This window comes from Oncorhynchus mykiss, chromosome 6 (assembly GCF_057628025.1).
Source record: "Oncorhynchus mykiss isolate SJ-2025 chromosome 6, ASM5762802v1, whole genome shotgun sequence".
Classification (NCBI taxonomy): Eukaryota; Metazoa; Chordata; class Actinopteri; order Salmoniformes; family Salmonidae; genus Oncorhynchus; species Oncorhynchus mykiss.
Window position 1 is genome coordinate 46,778,631 of NC_143027.1, and position 15,009 is coordinate 46,793,639.

The following is a 15,009-nucleotide window of genomic DNA, read 5'->3' on the forward strand; positions in this document are numbered from 1 at the left end:
GAAAAAAACTCTCGACCACCTTTATGCCACACACAGAGACGCGTACAAAGCTATCCCTCTGCATCCATTTGGCAAAGCTGACCATAATTCTATCCTCCTGATTACCTACAAGAAAAAACTCAACCAGGAAGTACCAGTGACTCTCTCTCAGTAAGGAAGTGGTCACATAAGCACAAGCTACAGGTCTGTTTTGCTAGCACAGACTGGAATATGTTCCGGGATTCCTCCGATGGCGTTGAGTACACCACATCAGTCAATGGCTTCATCAGTAAGTACATCGAGGAAATCATCCCCACAGTGACTGTACGTACATACCCCAACCAGATACCATGGATTACAGGCAACCTCCGCACTGAGCTGAAGGGTAGAGCTGCCACTTTCAAGGAGCGTGACTCTAACCTGGAAGTTTTATAAGAAATCTCGCTATGCCCTCCAACGAGCCATCAAACAGGCAAAGCGTCAATATAGGATTAAGATCGAATCATACAACACCGGCTCCAACGCTTGTTGGATGTAGTAGAGCCGAGAGCTGCCCAGTGATACAAGCCTAACGGACAAGCTAAATTACTTCTATGCTCGCTTCGAGGCAAGTAACACTGAAACATGCATGACAGCACTAGCTGTTCTGGACAACTGTGCTATTCATTGACTACAGCTAAGCGTTCAACAACATAGTGCCCTCAAAGCTCATCAATGAGCTAAGGACCCTGGGACTAAACACCTCCCTCTGCAACTGAATACTAAACTTTCTGACGGGCCGCCCCAGGTGGTGAGGGTAGGTAACAACACATCCGCCACGCTGATCCTTAACATGGGGTCCCCTCCTGTACTCCCTGTTCACTCATAATTGCATGGCCAGGCACGACTCCAACACCATCAAGTTTGCCTAAGACAACAGTGGTAGGCCTGATCACCGACAACGACGAGACAACATTTTGGAAGGAGGTCAGAGACCTGGCCTTGTGGTGCCAGGGCAACAACCTCTCCCTCAATGTGATCAAGACAAAGGTGATGATTGTGGACTACAGGAGAAGGAGAACCGAGTATGGCCCCATTCTCATCTATGGGGCTGCAGTGGATCAGGTTGAGAGCTTCAAGTTCCTTGGTGTCCACATCACCAACAAATTAACATGGTCCAAGCACACCATGACGACAAATCATTTTCTCCCTCAGGAGACTGAAAATATTTGGCATGTGTCCTCAGATCCTCAAAAGGTTCTACAGCTGCACCATCGAGAGCATCCTGACTGGTTGCATCACTACCTGGTATGGCAAGTGCTCGGCCTCCGACCGCAAGGCACTACAGAGGGTAGTACGTACGGCCCAGTACGTCACTGGGGCCAAGCTTCCTGCTATCCAGGACCTCTATACCAGGCGGTGTCAGCCATAAAAATTGTCAGACTCCAGTCAACCTATGCTAATCTCATTAGCCTACGTTAGCTCAACCGTCCCGTGGGGGACCCACCGATCCTGTAGAGGTTTTAATTATTTCTTATTTTCATTGATAAAAAAAAAAAAAAGTATTTTTCTTAACTGTATTGTTGGCTTGCTAAGTAAGGGTTTTCCTTTAATGTCTACACCTGTTGTATTCGGCGCATGTGACAAATACAATTTAGATTTGACATGATGGGTATGCCCCTTTTCTCAGTGAAGTATTAAATGCTGTGCCATTATGCCGAATTTGAATGGTATGGCCTATATAGGCAGTGATGAGAAATAGGGAGCCAATTTGTTTACAGCACTTATTTCCATGACTGGTCACAACTTATTTTCTCATGGCTCACTCTTGTCCCTCTGCTCAGACATATGGTGAGCGATATGTTTGGAACCTCAAATCACAGTTTCGAATCGCAATACGTATCGCGAGGTCCCTGTTAATTCCCAGCCCTAGTTTTCTTCAATTTGTAGGCTATAAGTTAAATATTATTAGCCACTATCGGTAGCGACCATAAGTAATAAATATTTAATAATGTAGTGTTTGTTTCCTTTCCTTACATTCATAGAATTCCATTCCTTTGTTTGACTTAGCCTAAATTTATTTGTTTCTTCAGTAAACGCTGTCCTGTTATTGTTATTGAGGGTCAAGTAATAGTGGATACTATTTTATGAAGGCCAATTACAAATTATAGTAAAAATAAATTGCGACATGTACAGTAAGCTTATTAAACCATTACTTTGAACTTGGCGCAAGACTTGGCACTTGTCATCGCACAGTTTCATGATCACTGAGGGTAATTAGGGTATATTTGATCATACTATTCTCCATATTATGATGATGGTGTATATTACTTCCAATTTTACCATTTGATGAACTGAATATGGAAGCTTTCAGAATTAATCAAACCACCGTTTTCATTTCTGCATAAAGGCTCTGTTTTTCTATTCCATTCCATTTACCTTTCTTTCCTCTGTCTGTGTAGTTGTTCCTGAGGGTCGCTATCAATAGTGGATAATATTAGGCTAAAGTAGTGCAATAATTTGGTACCTGCAGCCTATTTGAATCATTATTTAACTCAGACCACACTTAGCAGTTTATACCTGGAGCTTGGTGCACGGTTCACAAGGACTGGACCGTTGTCATTACAGTTCCATGATTATTGAGGAATAGGGTAGATTTATAGGACTATTATTCAACCCCTATAGCGCACTCTTCTCACTTTCCAATATTTTATGGATTGAACCACTTTTTTTTAAATTCATCAATATATTTTGTATGTAAAGGCTTTGTAAACTATTTTTCATTATCCATACATACTTTCCTAACCCTAAAAAAAATATTCTGATCTTGTAGATAATTTAATCTACCAATTGGTGCTGAAATTGAGACATAGATAGATATATAGATAGATATATAGATATCTATCTATCTCTTTCTTAACCCGTTCTCTCAATGTATTCTGGTTAGTCTGTCGCCAAAATTCAAAATAAAGAGGAACAGTATTTAAAGATAAGTGTCCTGAAAACCCTGTTGAATGAAAACACCACAAAAATATGTTTGCCAGCAAGTGGGCAGATTTTCAGCGGTTTAATTAAATGTATTCATTGTGTGCCAGAGAGCCATACTTCCAGAGTGCATTACTGTAAGATACTGTAAGTCTGAATACCAACTACTAAGAAGTGCGTAGGAAAGGTGTGCATAGGAAATGTATATCTTTCCTAAGTCTGAATCGGGCCAATAGTGACTGGCAAATTGCTGTGTGTTTGTATGTGTGTGTTAGGCGGTGCAGCCCAGTACAGGTGACGTGCTGTTGGATTGTTTTGTGGACGGCTCAACGCGTTGTGAGCTGGAGGGGCGAGTCTTAAAGGTCAACCCTGTAGAGATCCTGGTGCCCTCTGACCTCTCAGAGTCCTCCCACCGACTGCTGCAGAGCATCGTCACCGCCAGGTAACCTCTAACCCTGACGTCTCATTCTCCTCAGACTGCTGAAGAGCACTAAAAGCTTTTGTTTTCTACAAAAGCAAAGGTGATGCATCTCCCAAATAGACTGGGACATCAACAACAGCCTAGTTTCTGGCTGGTTTGGAAAATAGACATGAATACATTTGACCTCTTACACAACCTGATTCTGCTCTGACCTCTGCATATATTAAAGTATTTTCATTTTATAGCATGCAATGAGAGGGAGGGAGATTCAGAATAGTGAGGGGGCTGGGATTCAAACCCACGTTGGGGTTGTGCATGTGTACTACAGGTGGTGGTGTTTCCCGCTAGACCAGCCTAGGGCACAACCTCTGCAGTTGTGCCATCTCTGACTGGGTGGCAGTGCTAGGTGCTGAACACTAGGGGGAAGTAAACATCTGTCAGAGAGAGCGAGTGAGGGAGATACGGTGCTCTCCTATGATCTACCCTTTAACCCAGAGTTAATTTAAAGTCATTGTTCTGTAAGCATGAGTTTCCACTACATTTTTTACACCAGTCAATTCCTTTTTAAATTCATGAGGGGATGTGAACAAGCAAACATTGTGTTGTACGTTCTCTAAGTGACTGTGAACACTGAGGAGAAGGTAATGTCAGGCTCTCATCTCCACTCGTCGTAAAACATGGCTCCCCAACCCTGTTCCTGGGTTTTGCTCCAACCCTAATCTAGCACACCTGATTCTGATAGCTGGTTCATAAGCAAATCGGTTTACTTACAACTGGGGTTGGAGTGAAAATGTACCAGGGGGTAACACTCCAGGGACAAGATTGGGCAGCCCTGATGTAAAGATTTACTCCTCACTGCTGATGGTCTCTGGGTGATGTCATTTATGAGTGAGTGGCTGCAGGATGCAGGAATGTCTTCTGCACTCTTAACTTTCCTTCTCTCCCATCCCTTTCCCTTTCTATTCACACTCTTCTGACCAACTTCCCACCTGTTGTCATCTCTATTCTTTCTCTCATTCTGTCCCTTTCTCCCTCATCTTTCAATCATTTTTCATTAATACTCATTTTTTTCCCTCTTCCATTTTCTTTGTTCTCATTTTCTGACTTCTCTATTTCTTTCACAGCTTTCTCTCTTATTCCATTCTGCCATGTTTGTGTGAATCTCTTAACCTGATCTCCTCTGCCCTCTCTTCTGTTGAAGAGGGTGTGTGTGTGTGTGTGTGTGTGTGTGTGTCAAAAAGCAGATGTCACATTCTCCTGACCTTGTGAATTTCATGTGCGTTGTCTGAAAGTAGTTTTATATGGTTAGCCTGGTGTGTTTAATTATTTTATTTAATCTTTATTTAACTAGGCAAGTCAGTTAAGAGCAAATTCTTATTTACAATGATCGCCTAACCCAGACGATCCTGGGCCAATTGTGCGCCGCCCTATGGGACTCCCAATCACGGCTGGTTGCCTTGAATCGAGCCATGGTCTGTAGTGACGCCTCTAGCACTGAAATGCAGTGCCTTAGACCGCTGCGCCACTCGGGAGCCCTATATTGTGTGTATATCATCTTCTGCATGATGACATGTGTTTTAGCATCTCTGGGTGCTACTAACGTTAACTTGTCTCTGGGGTGGGCTAGCCAGAGAGGCCCCTTAGTAACGGTCTCTGTGTGGTTGTCACATGGCTGTCGAGTGCCCAGTTAATGAGATCCTGGGAGGGTTCCAATGTAGGTGCTGTGAAGTCTTTCACTCTGCTAAAATGTAAGACCCTTAACATTTTCACTGTAATATTCACATCATTGGGTTTACTTGATAGCTACCTACACAAATAGCTAGCTAGAACAAAGTGTTAATAAGATAAATTCATTAAAAAGATTAAAAGCAATACAAATAAGTTCTCCAGTAGGCATCTACTGAGGGAGCTAAGAGCTGTGTTGTCAGCTTGCAAAATTCCACCTGTGATTTCTGGAAAACTTTACCCAATTCCCAGGTTAAAGGAATTTTGCAACCATACAAATGCACACACTGATGTCAGTGTTGGACTTGTGAGGTTTTCCAGAAATCACGGGTGGAATTTTGGGAATTTTGCAACCCTACCCATGTGAATGTTACGGTGAAAATTAAGTATTCAACCCCTTTGTTATGGCAAGCCTAAATAAGTTCAGGAGAACATTTTTGCTTAACATGTTACAATTGTAGAATAGTGAGAATTCACTTTGTCTAAGGATGACAGAGAATGAGTGTAGGGGTCTATGATCCTACTCTTGATATACCATCTAACTCCATTATCATGTGAACGCTATAAGGCCCGTAATCCTATCCAGTGGGTATGCCAAGGTTGCGAGCCTTGCGTCACCACTCGGAATCAAATCAAATGTATTTATATATCCCTTCTTACATCAGCTGATATATCAAAGTGCTGTACGGAAACCCAGCCTAAAACCCCAAACAACAAGCAATGCAGCTGTAGAAGCACGGTGTATGTATTTTGTCCCCCCCACACCAAACGCGATCACGACACGCAGGTTAAAATATCAAAACAAACTCTGAACCAATTATATTAATTTGGGAACAAAAGCATTAAACATTTATGGACATTTAGCTAGCTAGCTAATTTGTCCTATTTAGGCAGCTTGCTGTTGCTAGCTAATTTGTCCTGGGATATAAACATTGAGTTGTTATTTTACCTGAAATGCGCAAGGTCCTTTACTCCACTAATTAATCCACACATAAAACGGTCATCCGAATCGTTTCTATTCATCTCTCCTTTTTCTTGGCTTTTTCTTCTCTTGACTTTATATTGCGACTGGCAACTTTCATAAATTAGGTGCATTATTGCCACTGACCTCATTCGTCTGACCCCACGTGGGTATAACCAATGAGGAGATTGCACGTGGGTGACTTCTATTTTAGCCCTTGGCAACGCAGACGCTCGTTGGAGCGCGCAATAATTTAATAATATAGATTTCTAACAAGGAGCTAATATCTTGCAATCAATGGCTGAGCATTAAGTTATTGAGTTAACCTTAGCTCAGAGATGCACATTTGGAGACCAAGTATATATGCTATGTATGTTGTGAATAACATTTACCATTAGACATTTCACCAAATAATAATTCAAGAAATATTACTCAAATGTGAGAGCTACATTTAAAAGTAATCCGATTTTATTACAGTTCCGCAATAAGAATACAAATAGCAAATGGTACATAACAGAAATCTTCACAATAAAAATAATACAAAATAGTCCAAGTCTTAACAACATAGAAAATTCACCACTATGATATACAAACGTAGATCGGTTTACCAATGACTCCACGATCAGTGTTTAAACCATGACCAACATCTGCTCTTTAATTACTTGTTCTTTTTACTTTTACTTTTTTTTTTTTGTTATTTGTTTCTCTAACTGCATTGTTGGTTAAGGGCTTGTAAAATAAGCATTTCACTGTAAGGTGAACCTGCTGTACACCTGCTGTATTCGACGCATGTGACAAATAAAATTAGATTTGGATTTAAACCCAGTTTTTATTCTTCCAAGAGCACTAAAATCCCAGTATCTCCCATAGTCTAACATCACTTTGCATGTCCCAAAACAATCAAACAAAAGGCATGACAGCACACGCATTCTTGGATCTACTCTTCAAAAACCTTATCTAAATTATATTGGCGCATTCCTGTGTCGCTTGTCTTTGAACTTTCCAAAAAAAACAAAACAAAAAAAGTTGGAAATAAAATCCATAGAACTTACAGTACAATGAAACATATCAACATTCATAGCTCTTCATGAACTCTTGAAACAATCCAAACATGACAATTTAATTCACACTAACACTAATTCATTTTGTTGATTTCAAGTTTCGTCAGTACTTACCACTCCTGGTGAGTGACTCCAGGACTTCCGTGAGAACACTTGCGTGGATTCACTGTGAGCAATAATAGTGTTTAGCATAATTTTTGAATGACTACCTCATCTCCGTACCCCACACATACAATTATCTGTAAGGTCCTTCAGTCGAGCAGTGAATTTCAAACACAGATTCAACCACAGACCAGGGAGGTTTTCCAATGCCTCGCAAAGATGTGCACTTATTGGTAGATGGGTAAAAATAAGAAAAGTAGACCATGAATATATCCCTTTGAGCATGGTAATGTTATTTATTACACTTTGGATGGTGTATCAATACACCCAGTCACTACAAAGATACAGGCATCCTTCCTAACTCAGTTGATGGAGAAGAAGGAAACCGATCTGGGATTTCACCATGAGGCCAACGGTGACTTTATAACAGTTACAGAGTTGAAGGGCTGCGATAGGAGAAAACGGAGGATGGATCAACAACATTGTAGTTACTCCACAATACTAACCTGAATTACAGTGAGAAGAAGGAAGCCTGTACAGAATACAAAAAATCCAAACCTTGCATCCTGATTGAAGTAGTACTTTAGTGTCTTATTGCAAAAACTTTTTGACCTGAATACAGTGTTCTGTTTGGGGCAAAAAAACTCTTCATATTTTTAAAGCATAGTGATGGCTGCGTCATGTTTTGGGTAATGCTTGTCATTGCTAAGGACTAGGGTGTTTTTTAGGATAGAAAGAAAAGGAATAGATTTTAATTTTAATCATTAGAAAACCCTTTTGCAATTATGTTAGCACAGCTGGAAACTGTTGTCCTGATTTAAAGAAGCAATCAAACTGGCCTTCTTTAGACTAGTTGAGTATCTGGAGCATCAGTATTTGTGGGTTTGAATGGCCAGAAACAAAGACTTTCTTCTGAAACTCGTCAGTCTGGCCAAAATTTAGTGTGGGAAGCTTGTGGAAAGCTACTTGAAATGTTTGACCCAAGTTAAACAATTTAAAGGCAATGCTACCAAATACTAATTGAGTGTATGTAAACTTCTGACCCACTGGAAATGTGATGAAAGAAATTAAAAGCTGAAATAAATAATTCTCTACTATTATTCTGACATTTCACATTCTTAAAATAAAGTGGTGATCCTAACTGACCTAAGATGGGAATTGTTACTAGGAATAAATGTCAGGAATTGTGAAAAATTGAGTTTAAATGTATTTGGCTAAGGTGTATGTAAACTTCCAATTTCAACTGTAGCCTTGTTATTGTTACTTTTTATTAAATGTTTTACTTTAGTTTATTTAGTACACATTTCTTAACTCTTTCTTGAACGGCGTTGTTGGTTAAGGGCTTGTAACCATTTCACGGTAAGGTCTATGTTCTACATACAGGTTGATCAGAACCATTGGTGTGTGAGATTGATTATTTGGAATGGCTGAGTGTATTGGCTATTGATCATAGTGATCAGGTCTACCCAGGGGTGTGATGGTGTTGAAGGGCCTGTCTATAGCTGGTATTTTATAACCATCTCTAGCTAGAATGGAAGTCAGCTGGAGGCATGCTGCTTCGTCTGTGTTTTCAACAATTGAATCCTACAGACTAATATATGGTTCTTCGTTGCAATGGTTCAATTGGTTGTCTGTTTGTGGAGTGTGTTGCTGTTAAAGAGAATCCTCCATCTCTCTCGCTCTCTCTCTCTGCCACGTGTTTGCTTTGGTTGTCTTGGAAACAGCAAGAGATGACAAAGCCACAGAGTCCTTGAAATCACAGGAGAGAGAGAGAGAGAGAGAGAGAGAGAGACTTTCATAGGAATAAATACTTGTCAGGCACAAGCAAAATATGGGTACTGTATGATGTTGACAGACATTGAAGTTTCAGTAAAACAAATAATATTTTATTTGAAGGGTTATGTTAGTTATATTGCTTAACTTATAGAGCATTATGACACATTATAATGAAGCAATAAGGTCATTTCCATGCGCACCAACATGTCAAGTTCATAGGAGCATGTCAAATGAAAGATAAAGGGCTTTACACTAGGGGTTTGAACTAACTTTTAAGTGATGTTTGGATCCTTAACAAAATTCCTTAGTGAAAAACATTTATTCAAAAAAAAAAAAGAATTCCCCCCACAAAATTAAAATCACAGTGCAGTTATCACAAAATATTATTTTCATGTTATAGGCTAACTTAACGGTAGCCTATAAAGGCCTGGGGATAATTGTGTAATTTAAGTAAAACCAGAAAGGAAAAGGCGAGCTGTAGGCTACCTTGGTGAATTTGCGAGGCATGCAAAACAAGACATTGCGAAATACAGAATACTAAGACATTCTTTCTGCCTGCCCCCTCTCTCTCCCTCGCGCTGGCTCGCCTGCCCTTCGCTACTGATGCGAGTGGGTGTTCAGTCTTCGGCCTGTTGTGTGTAGAATATCCTAGCCTATTCATTGATGATGGGCCCTGCTGTACTGAAATTGCAAGACATTGTAAACCAAGAAATTGCCAGATACAGCATTCTATTGTGAAATGCAGCTTTTGATTATCGATATTTAGGCCTAGTGCACAGTTCTAACTCTGTCTGTCTGGTGGCAGACCTGCCTATACTGTTCTCCTCCCCTCTTTCCCAGTCCCTCGCTAGCTCGCTATGAAAGATGCAGGTGCTTGTGTTCTCGGAAGTACCAGTCTCCTCCGTTCCAAAATGCAGGTGTTTGCGTAGACTGTGTTAGACCCCTTAAGAGTCTATATTAACATAAGGACAACTCAGAGTATGCTTTTTTGTTCTTCTGAAATAGACTACATTCTTCATATGTTTCTTTAGACCTGTCCAAAGTAAATACGGGATTTATTGTGATGGTGTAGGCTATATTAAATTGATTTACTAGACATTTTAAAATGTAGATGTTCCAAAGGTCTGCATCAGTGACTTGTAGGTGTGTGGTAATCAGGAGATGCTAAATGTGTTTATGCTAATTAACGTTTTATGTCATTACCGTTTTATGCAATTACCGTGAGACGGGCAGTTATTTGCTTGACAATCACCGGCTGACATAATTTCATGACTGCCACAGCCCTAGGCATATTTTCATCTCTCAAAAAGTGTCCATCCCAAAAATGTGGAATAAGCAGGCTTTGATTTCTTGTCAAACAGGTGGAAAAGGGGCTCTTAGAAAACATCTACCAGAAAAAGTATTAAAAGGTTTTAGAAGTACATCAAAACACAAATGTTTTGATGTACAACACTTGTTTTTTTCCCTCCACATTTTGTTTTCTTACAGCCAGAATAAAAAAAGTTATACAATTTGCATTTTGTTGTCACTGGCCTATACACCCCATAATGTCAAAGAGGAATTATGTTTTTTTTTTTTTAGTTTTTGCAAATGAATAAAAAATGAAAAGCTTAAATGTCTTGAATCAATACATATTCAACCCCTTTTATGACAAGTCTAAATTAGGTCAGGAGTAAAAAATGTGCTTAACAAGTCACATAATAAATTGCATGGACTCACTCTCTGTGCAATAATAGTGTTTGACATGATTTTTGAATGACTACCTAATTTTTGTACTCCACACACACTTATCTGTAAGGTCGAGCAGGGAATTTCAAACACAGATTCAACCACAAAGACCAGGGAGGTTTTCCAATGCCTTGCAAAGAAGGGCATCTTCTGGTCGATGGGTAAAATAAAAAAAACTGACAATGAATATCCCTTCGAGCATGGTGAAGTACTTAATTACACTTTGGATGGTGTATCAATACACCCAGTCACTCCAAAGATACAGCCGTCCTTCCTAACTCAGTTGCTGGAGAGGACGGAAACAATTCAGGGATTTCACCTTCAGGCCAATGGTGACTTTAAAACAGAGTTTAATTAATGGCTGTGATAGGAGAAAACTGAGGATGGATCAATAACATTGTAGTTACTCCACAATACTAACCTAATTGACAGAGGGAAAAGAAGGAAGCCTGTACATAATAAAGACATTCCAAAACATGCATCCTCTTTGCAGTATTACTTTAGTGCCTTATTGCAAAAAATGTGGCGAAGCAATTCACTTTTTGTCCTGAATAGAAAGTGTTATGTTTAGGGCAAATCCAATACAACACATTACTGAGTACCACCGAAGACCTGGATGTTGATTTAAGGCAGCCCCCCGCACCTCTCCGATTCCCTTTCCCCCTCCATATTTTCAAGCATAGTGGTGGCTGCATCATGTTATAGGTATGCTTGTAATCATTAAAGACTGTGGAGACACTGGGAGAGTAATTCACCTTTCAGCAGGACAATAACCTAGGACACAAAGCCAAATCTACACTGGAGTTTCTTATCAAGAAGACCGTGATGGTTCCTGAGTGGCCGAGTTACAGTTTTGACTTAATTCTACTTGAAAATCTATGGCAAGACCTAAAAATGGTTGTCTAGAACTGAACCACAACCACTTTGACAGAGCTGTAAGAATTTAGAGAATAATAATCGTCAAATGTTGCACAATCCAGGTGTGGAAAGCTCTTAGTCTTACCCAGAAAGACTCACAGCTGTAATCGCTGCCAAACGTGCTTCTGCAGAGTATTGACTTGGGTGTGAATAAGTTATGTAAATTAGATATTTCATTTTCAATAAATGTGTAAACATTTCTAAAAACGTGTTTTCACTTCATCATTATGGGGTATTGTGTGTAGATGGGTGAGAAAAATATATATTTAATCTAAACTCAGCAAAAAAAGAAACGTCCCTTTTTCAGGACCCTGTCTTTCAAAGATAATTCGTAAACATCCAAATAACTTCACAGATCTTCATTGTAAGGGTTTTAAACACTGTTTCCCATGTTTGTTCAATGACCCATAAACAATTAATGAACATGCACCTGTGGAACGGTCGTTAAGACACTAACATGCTACAGACGGTAGGCAATTAAAACTATTAAAAAAGGATATTAAAGAGGCCTTTCTACTGACTCTGAAAAACACCAAAAGAAAGATGCCCAGAGTCCCTGCTCATCTGCGTGAATGTGCCTTAGGCATGCTGCAAGCAGGTATGAGGACTGCAGATGTGGCCAGGGCAATAAATTGCAATGTCCGCAATGTCATTGCAGGCAATCTCAACACTGTGCATTACAGGGAAGACATCCTCCTCCCTCATGTGGTACCCTTCCTGCAGGATCTTCCTGACATGACAATGCCACCAGCCATACTGTTCGTTCTGTGTGTGATTTCCTTCACGACAGGAATGTTAGTGTTCTGCCATGGCCAGTGAAGAGCCCGGATCTCGATCCCATTGAGCATGTCTGGGACCTGTTGGATGGGAGGGTGAGGGCTAGGGCCATTCCCCCCAGAAATGTCCGGGAACTTGCAGGTGCCTTGGTGGAAGAGTGGGGTAACATCTCACAGCAGCTGTATAAGGAGGAGATGCACTGCAGTACTTAATGCAGCTGGTTGCCACACCAGATACTGACTTTTGATTTTGACCCCCCCTTTGTTCAGGGACACATTATTCCATTTTTCTTAGTCACATGTCTGTGGAACTTGTACAGTTTATGTCTCAGTTTTTGAATCTTATGTTCATCCAAATATTTACACATGTTAAGTTTGCTGAAAATAAACATTACAGCCTGAATTCCAAATAAACTAAAGAAACGTCCTCTCACTGTCAACCGTTTCTTTGGAATTCACGCTGTAACACAACAAAATGTGGAATAAGTCAAGGAGTAAAAATTATTTCTGAAGGCAGTGTATATTTAGTTTCGGTTATTTTTTCGGTAACATGGCCTTCTCTTACCAAAAATCAACATATCTATAAGATATTTTAACATTTCTATAATACAGCATTTGGAGGGAGGATAATGAAAGTTCAAAGAAGTAACATGTAAAGGTAGACCAATCAATTAGTTATAGTGTTTGTACAGATATCAATTTACTTTATTAATTGATTTAAAACAAAATTCTGTTACCAAATCTGTAACAGAATTTCAGAAAAGTCATTAACGTCAATTTAGCAATTGATTTGGCTACAGTGCGGAATCATAATAGTCACAAACCACAGTTGGGTCACCTGCTAATGTTCTCCCTTCCGCTGGAATACTGTTATGTTCAGTTAATAACTTTTCTTTCTGTTGTCTGGTGGTCAACCCCTCGCCCTTTTCTCTTTCTTCTCTCTCTCCAATTAATGTCACCGCTCCCAGCTCTTATTGACACCTACTTATGAGCCCCATCTCTTTCCATTTACTGTAACCAGCATCCTCACCCACTGACTGACACCAGATGTCCATGGATGTTGAAGTCGTTTACATACATTTTTCGGGTTGGTCCGATTATTGTTATTTTTTTTTAAACTCAAGGTGTCATGTCATAGCTGACACCCCATTTTTTCTGCAGACATATTTTAATCTTATTTAACAGAATTTTGGGAAAACATGTTCACACAAAAAAACAGTGAGATTTTACAGACATTCTGCTACCAAACTTTGCATCTGCACAGTTCTTCCAGTAAATGTGATTTTTGTACATGTTCAGTGTATGTTGTTAAATATAGTCCTTGTGCATAGAGTTGTATGGTTTGTTAAACTTTGAAATCTGTTATTTTTGGCGCAATTCCGTTACCGTGGAATTACCTATAATGCAAGCGTAAAAACTATGAAATAACACATATGGAATCATGTAGTAACCAAAAAAGTGTTAAACAAGTCCAAATATATTTTATATTTTAGATTATTCATAGTAGCCACCCTTTGCCTTGATGACAGCTTTGCACACTCTTGGCATTCTCTCACACAGCTTCACCTGGAATGCATTTCCAATAGTCTTGAAGGAGTTCCCACATAGACTACCGTTCAAAAGTTTGGGGTCACTTAGAAATGTCATTGTTTTTTTCTTGGCATTTTCACTCATGGAATAGCCTTCATTTCTGAGAACAAGAATAGACTGACGAATTTCAGAAGAAAGGTCTTTGTTACTGGCCTGTAATCGAACCCACAAATGCTGATGCTCCAGATACTCCACTAGTCTAAAGAAGGCCAGTTTTATTGCTTCTTTAATCAGAACAAGTTTTCAGCTGTGCTAACATAATTGCAAAAGGGTTTTCCAATGATCAATTGGCCTTTTAAAATTATAAACTTGGATTAGCTAACACAACGTGCCATTGGAACACAGGAGTGATGGTTGCTGGTAATGGGCCTCTGTACGCCTATGTTATGTAGATATTCCAGAAAGAATCTGCCGTTTTCAGCTACAATAGTAATTTACAACATGAACAATGTCTACACTTAATTTCTGAACAAATTGATGTTATTTTAATGGACAAAAAATGTGATAAAAAAAAGAAGCCATTTCTAAGAGACCCCAAACTTTTGAATGGTAGTGTATGCTGAGCACTTGTTGGCTGCTTTTCCTTCACTCTGCGGTCCAACTCATCCCAAACCATCTCAATTGGGTTGAGGTCGGGCGATTGTGGAGGCCAGGTCATCTGATGCAGCACGTCATCACTCTCGTTCTTGGTCAAATAGCCCTTACACAGCCTGAAGGTGTGTTGGATCATTGTCCTGTTGAAAAACAAACGATAGTCCCACTAAGCACAAACCAGATGGGATGGCGTATTGCTGCAGAATGCTGTGGTATCCATGCTGGTTAAGTGTGCCTTGAATTCTAAATAAATCACTGACAGTGTCATCAGCATAGCATCCCCACACCATCACACCACCACCTTCATGCTTCACGGTGGGAACTACACATACAGAGATCATCCGCTCACCTACTCTGTGTCTCACAAAGACACGACTGTTGGAAGAAAAAATCTCATTTGGCTTCATCAGACCA

The 15,009-nt window shown here is 39.9% G+C and overlaps 1 protein-coding gene across 9 annotated transcripts in view; it reads left to right on the forward strand.

The window, feature by feature from the left end:
- msh3 (mutS homolog 3 (E. coli)) overlaps window positions 1-15,009 on the forward strand; it is a 131,409-nt gene that overhangs the window by 7,470 nt on the left and 108,930 nt on the right. For all 9 annotated transcript variants that reach the window (XR_016496706.1, XR_016496707.1, XR_016496705.1 and 6 more), the window contains one exon: window positions 3,219-3,385. Coding sequence is in view for 6 of the 9 variants with exons in the window: in XM_090238045.1 (XP_090094171.1) it covers window positions 3,219-3,385 (167 nt within the window). In the remaining 3 variants the exon portion in view is untranslated. The remainder of the gene's footprint in view (window positions 1-3,218; window positions 3,386-15,009) is intronic.